The 10,898-nt window shown below is 30.1% G+C and overlaps 1 protein-coding gene across 1 annotated transcript; it reads left to right on the forward strand.

The window, feature by feature from the left end:
* The first annotated feature begins 1,022 nt into the window (after positions 1-1,022).
* Positions 1,023-2,710, forward strand: LOC113386862. Its single transcript, XM_026624623.1, has 2 exons — positions 1,023-1,081; positions 2,181-2,710. Exons 1-2 carry the CDS (start codon positions 1,024-1,026, stop codon positions 2,633-2,635), a joined length of 513 nt encoding a protein of 170 aa, XP_026480408.1. The 5' UTR covers position 1,023; the 3' UTR covers positions 2,636-2,710.
* The last annotated feature ends 8,188 nt before the right edge of the window (positions 2,711-10,898 follow it).

Consider the following 10,898-nt stretch of genomic DNA (forward strand, 5'->3'; position numbering starts at 1 on the left):
AAAAACTGCCATGTTTTGCACTTTTAGCTCTGTAACTTCGAAATGGCGGGACTTGTCTTTGCCAAAAACTAATCGCCTCTTCTTCCAATCATTACAAATTGAATGTTTTTTAGATCATTCAAATCCGATACTCCGTTCTCTCAGAAAACTTGATTTTTATTTTCTGCACTCTTTGCTCCGTATCTCCGTAAGGGCTGAACCTGCCTTTGCCAAAAACTAATCAGCACATCTCCCTGTCAATAGGGATCGAATGCTTTTTAAACCATTCAAATCGATTGATCCGTGCACCCGAAAACGTGGACAAAAAAATGCGGACATACAAAACACACACACACACACATCCATTTTTTCTGAGGTATGTCGAAATGTTCAGAAACCTTGAAAACGTCGAGAAATGCAAAAATTTTCATTTTTGATTTTCGGCCCATTGCTATATATACCATACTGGAAGTTAATAATTGAACTACTGTATTCAACTACCTTGAAATCATACGAAATGTCTTGAAACCACAATGTATATATTCATATAATATATCCATTATGTATAATGCATTTTGTTAAATATGAAAATTGTTATCAAAAACTCTTAAAATATTTGCGATTTTATCGACTTTCTCTAACGAAATTAAAATTGTTATACAATTTAGTTTTAAGGACAGAATAACTGTTTAATTTACAGATGATAAATTGTAAACTTGTATTAAAAATAAATTAGACTAGACACTTATTTTACTAAACTACTACTTCATATTACAATATAAATCTTTAAAACAATTTTGAATAACAATGTATATGATATTATATAATTGATAATTATCAAAATGTTATAACTTGATCTTTCAAACATTGAAACTGAACCAGTTATATCTGCTAAAATTTATCTAACTAATATTATTCAACCCATAAAAATCACGTCTGTGCGTGATTTTCACTAAATTTGTCAAAAAATTGTGCATATAAATAGTCGCTGGTGTTTTGTGTCAGTATCAGTTTTGTAGAAACTACAAAATAGTGCTCAACACAATGAACTCCTTCGTTACAACTGTTGCCATCGTCCTCCTTGCAGGAACTTGCGCCCAAGGTAAACAAATTTTATTTAGTTATTATTATTTAGTGTAAAATATACTAATATACTAAATTTTTATATCATTATAATTTATAAGCACTAATAAATTAGCGATTAATTGATAGCCTCTGCTTTTGAACATTTAAAGCAATTTTGTACAAGTTTGAAGAAAGCTCGTGTGTACGTGTATATGTGAATGCAATTTTTACATTTCGTTGATATCTTTTCATAAACGGCTACAATGATTTTGAAAATGAACATAATTTAAAAAGACTCTGCAATGATTCTTGATAACTTATAAGTGTGATCTTTTTCAAAAATCACTTTTTTGATAGTTCATTTGCGAAGTTTTTTATAAATGTTACGGAAAAAACCTTTGACCGATTGTTATGATATACGATATATTACTTGTAATAATAACCCCTTGAAACGTATTAGTAGCAAATTGTGCTAATTAAATTATTTAAATGTTTTAAATGTTTTAAAACTTACAAAAATGTATATAATTAGGTTTTGATATATTATTAACATTTCACGGTTGTGGCTAAATTAATTTTCAATCAGATTTTACAATCTGTATTCTAATAATTTGATTTCCAAATAATTGGTTTATTAGATAGTTAATTTTCAGGAATTGTTCCAATTAATTTCTGGTTAAACCGAGTCCTTTCATTAAGAAATAAATAAATGTTTATTCAAATTTAAAAAAAATGAATAAAAAAATACTTGATTAACATGATTATCTTCAGGTTTCGTTTAAACTTGATGCAAAATGGTGATTTTAATATATTGCCAAATTTATAATGCATTCGTTATTAGTTTTAGTGTAATAACATTTGAAAAATGTTACGATATTACTAAACTTAATTTTCAACTGAAAATAAAAATTCGTTTTATTATAATATCGTATTTCATCTTCTATATGAACAACAACCGTAGAATAAAAACAACGAAAACAACCGTATATTCCAAAGCTTTGAATGGTTTAATTTAATGCAATGTTTAAAAGTTTTGAAATGCAACCAAACTTAGTTTGGCATTTATTATGTATTTTAAGTGCATCAATAATCATAGCAAAACACGAAATTTTTATTAAATTAAAAATATTTTCTAGGTGCAACAACTGTGCTCTCCTCTACCAATGGCAATTACCACGGCAACTATGGATACCCATCTGTCTTATCCCAAGGTTTCAACAATTTCAACTCATTCCCAACTACTTATGATCACTACAACACTGGAGTAGTCGATACTGTTGTTTCTTCTCCCGTCGTCAAATCTTCAGTTACAACAACTCCTGTTGTCGATACCGTTGTTTCTGCTCCAGTCGTCAAATCCACTCCAGTTGTTGCAAGTCCAGTTGTTGAAACTGTTGCCACACCAGTTGTTGCAACCACCGGTTATACCACCCCAGTTGTTGCAACCACTGGTTACACTACTACTGGCTACACCACTCCAGCTGTATCGACTGGATACACCACCACCGGATACACCACTCCAGTAGTAGCTTCCACTGGATATACTGGTTTGGGAAGTTATCGTTCTGGTTTGGGAGGATACGTATTCTAACAATCTTCTATTCCAAGAAAACTCGATTTAATTGATTGACTATGATGTTAATGTTGAATTTAATTGATTGAAATAAATTGCAGATTGCTTAAAATGTTGTTTTTTTTTTTAAAAAAATCAATAGATGATTTATTTTTAGGCGACTGTTAATTATAACTCGTCTTATGCGTTATGATTTTTTTTTATATTAACTTACCCTATATTCCGTAGGGTTATTATAGTAATCGCAAAAAATCGAAAAAAAATGTTAATATATCTTTACATTTCAAAGTCTTCTGAACATTTTGGCATACCTTAGAAAAAAATGGATATATCCATTTTTCCATGTATATATACGTGTGTCGAATACAAATTTTCTTTGAGGATTTCGGAAACACGGATTAACAGATTTTAATAATTTATATATTTGAATAATAATAATTTCCCAATCGATTCGATTAATAGGGAGACGTGCTGATTTGTTTTTGGTAAAGACAGGTCCAGCCGTTTCAAAGATATGGGGCAAAAAATGCCAAAAATGGTAATTTAATTTTTGAGAGAACAGGGAGCGTCAAAAAACATTTCACTTGTATTAACAAAATAAACAACTTGGGAAGGCAGGTCTAGAAGTTTCGGTAATACATTAGAAAAGTAAAAAAATTACGTTTGGCGGTCGAAAATGATTATTAGACATATGCATATTGAATTAACAGATATTTTATAAAGATTTTAATAATAAGTGCAAATTTTATTTGCATTTCTATAGTTTTTGTTCTCAAGATTTATAATGTTTAACCGTCAGAAATTCAAAAATTTCAAAATTCTAATTCAAAAAAACAGTCCAACTTTTTCCAAGTTTTCAAAAAATTGTATAAATGTAAAATAATGGTACGGGAAATTTCAGCAATTTGTCTCAAGGCTCCATGTCATGCACCACTAGTTAATATATAACAAATAATTTTTTTCCGTTGCTTAGAAAATTCTAAACTAACTTAAAATATTTGTTAGAAAATATCTGTTCGTAATCTTGATATTAATATTGGTTCAGCTATTTCTTGTTATTTAAAAAAGTAAAAAATATATATCATTATTGTTAATTTGTTCAAGTTTATAATTGGTCTGGGTCTTTATGAATTGTTATATGATAATTGAGATCTTAGAACTTGTTCATTAATATTGTCGTTCGTTCATTTATTATGGCATTAGAACCGGTTGTTCAATATTATTGTATGTAATTATATGTCTGAGCTTTTAAAGAACCATACCAGCTTCATAATTTTATATTTTAGAATTGCTAATTCAAAGTTTGTTTTACACATTGAATAAATATTTGTATAAGAAAATTTGTAAAACTACTAGAATACCTCACTATGATTACATCTTCGGGTGTGTAAGACTATAACGTGTAGATAATCGCGATATACTGAATATTAATATGTAGCCATCTACAAATCCTGTCTTTTGCAAGAAGCCCGAGTCAGAACATTAATATTTGACAATTTGCACAAACAGTCTCTTTGATCTGGAATCGATGAGTTCAATTTCCTGTGTCCCTCTGGCACGAGTTAACCTGCAACTTAATGAGCAATTATCCCCGGATCATATGTGTGAGACTGACATATGTTCGCCTTTGACGACGAGCACGTAAGGAAAACCCATTGATGTGATGGCACCTATTGTCGGAAAATTTGGACGAATTCAAATCGGATATTTGATGATCGAATATTGCTTATGAAGTAATAATAATTATCAGTATATTGTTCAATATACTATTAGAACTTTTTGTTTGAAAATTTTATTTATTTAAATCATTCTTAAATATGAAGACGTTGAACACTACAAATAGTGGTACAGATTTGGGCGAATTCAAATTGGATATTTGATGATTGAATATTGCTTATGAAGTAATAATACATATATGTGTATAGTTTGATATAATGGTACTCTTTTATTAAAACTATTTTTCTGAAAATTTTATTCATTTAAATCATTCTTAAATATGAAGACGTTGAATACTACAAATATTGGAAGAGTTATTAAACTTTTGCAATACTTGAAAAGTTGGTTTGCAGTATGAAAATGCGTTGAGAAAGATCGATTTTAGAATAAATAGCGTTATTTTTACTGACAATATTTTGGTTGTATACCAAGGTTTAAGGTCCAAAATAATGTTGCATTTTCTTTCAGCAGAAACCTTGGAGCACTCTTTCAATTTTTTCTAGCAAAATATTTATTTATGCAATACTGTAATAAAAATACAACACTTATAAAATCCAAGTTGCAAATGATTTCGCTGTTATCAAAGCACATGTTATATTTACCAAAGAGTAAACACACATTTGACTAATGAGTAACGCATTATACTAATATTCCATAAATTAAAATTGAACTAGTTGGTTTGGTATTTAGCCTTGAGGCAAGTTACATGAACTTCCCAATATGTGTAAATAATCGACTTAATCAATAACAAATAATTTAATTTATGAGTGATTATATATATTCCGAGTGGATTTATTACACATCATTGAAAACACGTTAACTCGGAGTATTTTCTGAAAGCAAACTTTCACAAATCAATAATTTTTATAATTGAACCAGTTTCCGTAGGACTTTAATGGTTTAGTATGTTCATTAAGATCAAGTACTCTATCGTTATACCAAGTTAATCGTCTAATTTTGATTTTAACAAACGTCAAAAATCTACTCATTTTCTCAAACTTTGATTAATTTTTAAAATTAAACTACTTGTCATAAGGTCGTGATATTTCAGTAAGTTTTATAAGATCATGATATATATCACCAAAAAAAGTTGCATAAAAATCCGTATAATTTTTTTTTAACAGTTAATTAAAAGAAAACGGCTCGTAGATTTTCATCTAAAACTGATCAATATCATTCTCAACTAATATCTTTCGAACAGTTTTTGATTTTTTAAAATTGATTCGGCAGGTTGAGCTTAAATGTGTATGAAAAGTTCAACACTTTTTTTCAAATTACAAAGAAACGACTCGGCAGACCGCCTCACAAAACTGACAAATTATAGTCCTCATTGAGATACATCAAATGGCTTTTAAATTTATGAAATCGGTTCAGGCGTTTTTGAGAAAACGTCGATCAAAGGTTTAATTTTGTCAAATGCCAAAAAAACGATACCAATTTTTGCAAACTTTGACGAATTTTCAACGTTAGACCAATTGACAGACAGACAGAACAGACAGAAATAAAAATTTATTCAATAAATACAGTGTAAAATACAGTGAATTATATGTGGATTTGTCTACCCTGGAGGTATTTTACCCAAAAGTTTATGGTTTTGCAACATTGTCTATATATTTGTATTTGTACAATAGTTCATTCATTATTACGCATTAAGGACAAAAAAAAGGAGGAAAGTTTTATCTCCTAAAAAAATCCTTCATTCATTGTTTTATGACTTATGTATTCACTGCGGGCTCGATCAGGTAGTTAGGCATGGCATAATTCCCGTACCAGATCATTTCTGATGTGTACTGGCCTAACGCGCGGATGGTACTATTATCGTGATCCCTACACTTTCGGTAAAAATTTTCAGTGAGCTTCTTTATGTATTCTAGTATAGTCGGTATGTCCGTCTGTTCATGTAAATATTTCGTTGGGTAGTAGTGTCTCGTCAGTGGGTCCCTTGATTTGTCTAGTACCAATCTTAGTGCTTTATTCTGTGCTATTTGTAGTCTCCGTCTGTTGGTCTTGGTTGTCGCGTTCCATGCCGGAGCGGCGTATGTCAGTAATGGTCTTATCAGTGTCAAGTAAAGTGTCCGCTTGTTCTTCACGCTTAGCGGGCTGTTGTGGTTCAAAAGAGGTCTCATTAGATTCATCATCCCGTAAGCCTGTCCAATTTTTGTATTCGTATGTTTTGTGAAGCTGAGTCTATAGTCCAAGGTTACGCCAAGGTATTTGACTTCCTTGGACCACTCAGCTTCATGGCCCATTACCTTTAGTTTCGTCAGGTCAGTAAGTGTAATGGACCATCGACTTTTTGTAAAGAAAATTGCTTCTGTTTTAGAAGGATTAATTTTAATTTGCCATTTTTCCGTGTAATCAGTCAGGGCGTCTATATGTCTTTGTATTTTTGTAGTCAGTAGAAATGGTGAACGTGATGATCTGTAAATGGCAGTGTCGTCAGCAAATGTCAGCAGTGTTGTGTCGGCGTCAGTGGGCCGGCTGATCACTACCAACAACTCATCAGCACGATTCCAAATCAATATCTTTCGAATGGTTTTTGAATTTTCAAGATCGATTCAGAACTGCGGGCTAAAACGTGGCAAAAAAATTTTCACTTTTCTGCTATTTACAAAGAAACGGCTTGGCTGATCGTCGCGCAAAATTGATAAACGCTAGTCTTCATCGAGATACATCGAATGGATTTTAAATTTTTGAGATCGGTCCAGCCATTTTTGAGAAAACGTCGATTTACGGCAAAAAATCTGTTCACATACACACACACACACATACTTTTTCCAAATTTGGTCTCATTCGATCCAGAATGGCTTGAAACGTCAAGAAAACATAAAATTAGCGATTCGGATTTTTTTATGAAAACATAAACTTCTTCGGGAAGTTAATAAACATACATTTTTGCAAAAAATAGATTCCGGGTACAGAAATCTTTGTGGAAAATAAGTTGTGATTAAGTGATAAAATTGTTATAGCAAAAACATCAAAAACTTTGACATTTACATAATGTGTTTACAATTATCCTATCATTGGGCAAGTCGAATACATGAAGATGCTGTGAGATTGAAAAAGGAGTCTAATAATATCAGCAATAAATATTATATCACAAATATTAGCTGATTCTATAAAAATTCACTATACACAATTAAACATAAATCTGAGAATAATAAGCTCAACGAAAAACAACAAAAATATATTTCGGCAGATATATTACTTTTTCGGATTTGAAGCTTCCTGCTAAAATAGTGCCTCCTAGTAAAAGTAAAATAGAAGGACTAAAAGGAGACAAGGGATAAACAAGGGAGGAAAAAGGAATCATTGATTTGTGATGCCCTCATATTATGGACCTCCCTTGGGGAGACTAAAAAAGATCATTTGTCATTATTAATCATTTTTATTATATATTTATCAAAAAAGCAAACTATTTTTTGTTTCTAATCATTTAGCAGTATTAATTTGTATTTGATGTCTACATAGATATCCTGTCAGTACCAAGTCATTATACTAAAGAATCCAGATTTTAAATTTTGCTAAATTGTACGAAAAAATATATAACAAAAATTACAATATCAAGTGGTTAATAGCAAAGTGTGAAAACAAATTAATTGAAAAAAGAGACATACGTAAAATATTAAGACATAAAATATTAGATAATTGCATAGTCTAAAGTTTTAAAAAGATTTTAAATATTACTATTTGGTTAAGAGCATTAGAGAAAACTACATAGCATACATAAATGTTATATATTTAAATGTTCCTAAAGTCTTACTTTTATTAAAATAATTTGTTACAATATAAAGTACGAATAAATCATAATAGGCAATATGCATATAATTGGGTGTCCCATTGTGTGATGGTTAAGCTTACGGATTTATGTGGACAGGGGTCGTAAGTTCGAATCTGGCTCTGGACAACCTGACATCGTAAAGTAGCGATGTTCATTTTCACTATATCAAAGATATGTTTCAAAATAAAAATAGCCTTTTTGAGGCACTGCGATGTGAAATGGTAATGAGATTTCTCTAACACTATTTACATAAATCGAGTTGGAGTTTAACCCAGCTCACGGACCTGCTCTAGAGCAGTACTACTCATTATTTTATTAATGCATATAATTATTAGTTAAATAAAAATTTAAATTGTAATATAAACTAATAACTAAAAATTATAAATGCACATGTGTGAAACATTTTCCATTGAAGATTCCAGGATAAGACTATACGTTATTAATTTAGTCGAGTTTTGATATTAAACCGCGATAGGGAAACCGAATATAATTATAATCGCAGATCCCTCAATAAACGGGTTCCGCTACAAGACATCATAATTGTTTTCTCAACCCACTCCTGAGACAAACACGGGGTTACGAATCCTCAATATAATCTAGCGTTCATTGCTTTGATAGTAATTAGAAACATAACTCAATCTATAATGAATTACTTGATTTATAAGCCGTATTGATATTAATAATTTCACTAAAAGCGGGTGAATTTCAAATATTAAGATACCATTACTGCTTGCTTAGGTTGCTAATAAAATTGTTATCAACAGGAATTATTTACAAACTTCAATTCAAGTTGACTATTGAAACTACTTTAAATAGTTCATCAGTGTGTTTCACACAACACTGCAAAATGGTTAGCTATTCAACTAAGTTTTCTCAAAAATTATTTATTTATATAAATATTTTTTGTTAATATTATTTTATTAATATTAATATTAATCAATGTGTGTTGTACTTATAGTTTTTTCAAACAATTTGTTAATTTAATTTGTATTTATATTATTGTATGTTGCGGTTTTCAAAATGAAACTGGAATTTAAAACATTACAAAACATTAGATCCAAGTAGGATTCGAGTCAAACCAATATAAACATTTGCAAAAATCACAAATTAAAATAAAAATTTTAAAAAAATATTAGGGGCGCCCAAATATGTTCCGAACTGTCATATCTACCAAGACTTCAATTTGTATACGGTTACGGAAAAAAACCATAAAACTTAAACCTAACTAGTGGGGTGTATGGCATCGTGCCTTAAGGCAAATTGCTGGAACTTCCCGTATCGTAACGAAATGTTCGAGGAATACTGAATGTTTTCAAATAGATTATTATAAATATTGTAACATTGTCTAATATTTATAAGAATTATATGAACTGAATTGTAAAGTTTAAATTATTTGTTTAAAATATATTAGAACTATAGTCAGAATTCAAAATGGAATCTGAATTATTTTCGACATACAAAAAAAAATTTTTTTTGAAAAAAAAAGTTGAAACAAATTTTTTCCAAAATCAATTATTTTGTTTTTAATTTAAGACAAGCAGAATTTTCTTTGAATCATTTAAATTGGACGCTTAGTTCTCTCAAAAACTGCCATTTTTTGCATATTTAGCTCCGTATCTCCAAAATGGCTGGCCTGCCTTTGCCAAAAACTAATAAACACTTCTCCCAATCATTACTAATTGAATGTTTTTTAGATGCTGAATATTTCAAATCGGATGCTCCGTTCTCTCAAAAACTCGATTTCTATTTTCTGCACTCTTTGCTCTTTATCTCCGTAACGGCTGGACCTGCCTTTGCTAAAAGCTAATCAGCTCATCTCCCTATCAATAGGAATCAAATGCTTTTTGATCCATTCAAATCGGTTGTTTCGTGCGCCCGAAAACGTGACTGGAATGTTGTATCCATACATACATACACACACACACATACACACACACATCCATTTTTCTGAGGTATGCCAAAATGTTCAGAAACCTTCAAAACGTCGAGAAATGTAAAAATTTTCAATTTCGATTTTCGGCCTATTACAATAACTTGCCCTACGGGAAGTTAAATATAAGACTACATTGGATATTCATCCCAATCAATATTTTTAGATATCAAATATCTCAAAAAACAGATCCTTTAGATTAAGCAAGTTAACATAAAATCCAGATTTGTTTATCATTTTAGCAGTATCTTCGTCTCATCAATTTCCAAATTTAAATCACAACAAAATGATGCTTGGGTAGAATTTCATCTCTACGCATTAGTCACCAAAATTACTAATCTTTACTGGTCTTTCCAGGTAGATTGTAATTATATGGAAATTAAAAAAACAGATCCACGTAGAGTAAAGTAGTGATTTTACCAAAATGTAAAAACACTCCACATATAATTACATGGTATAGAATAAAAACAACTTTATGATATCGCTTGAAAATTGTACAAAACCTGTTATAATTCTGAACATCATATAGAATTAATGTTCTTATACCAAAATTAAAGCTGCTTGATATCAAATCCACTCTTGGCTTTATTTGTTCATTGTTTTATTGATTTTGTATACGAGTACTATAGTCATTTACAATTCATCACAATCACAATTCCTTCATCTCTAAACATTTCTCGCTATGAGTACCATAATATCTACGCAGACGGTTTTATACTTCTATATATATATATATATATATATATATATATATATATATATATTGTATATATTGTATATTGTATATATATATATATATATATATTGTATACTACTTATATACAGGTCTTATTGTAATAAATTTACCTACTTAT

This window comes from Ctenocephalides felis, unplaced genomic scaffold (assembly GCF_003426905.1).
Source record: "Ctenocephalides felis isolate EL2017-DRISC unplaced genomic scaffold, ASM342690v1 CF-g0.4_SCAFFOLD_03571, whole genome shotgun sequence".
Classification (NCBI taxonomy): Eukaryota; Metazoa; Arthropoda; class Insecta; order Siphonaptera; family Pulicidae; genus Ctenocephalides; species Ctenocephalides felis.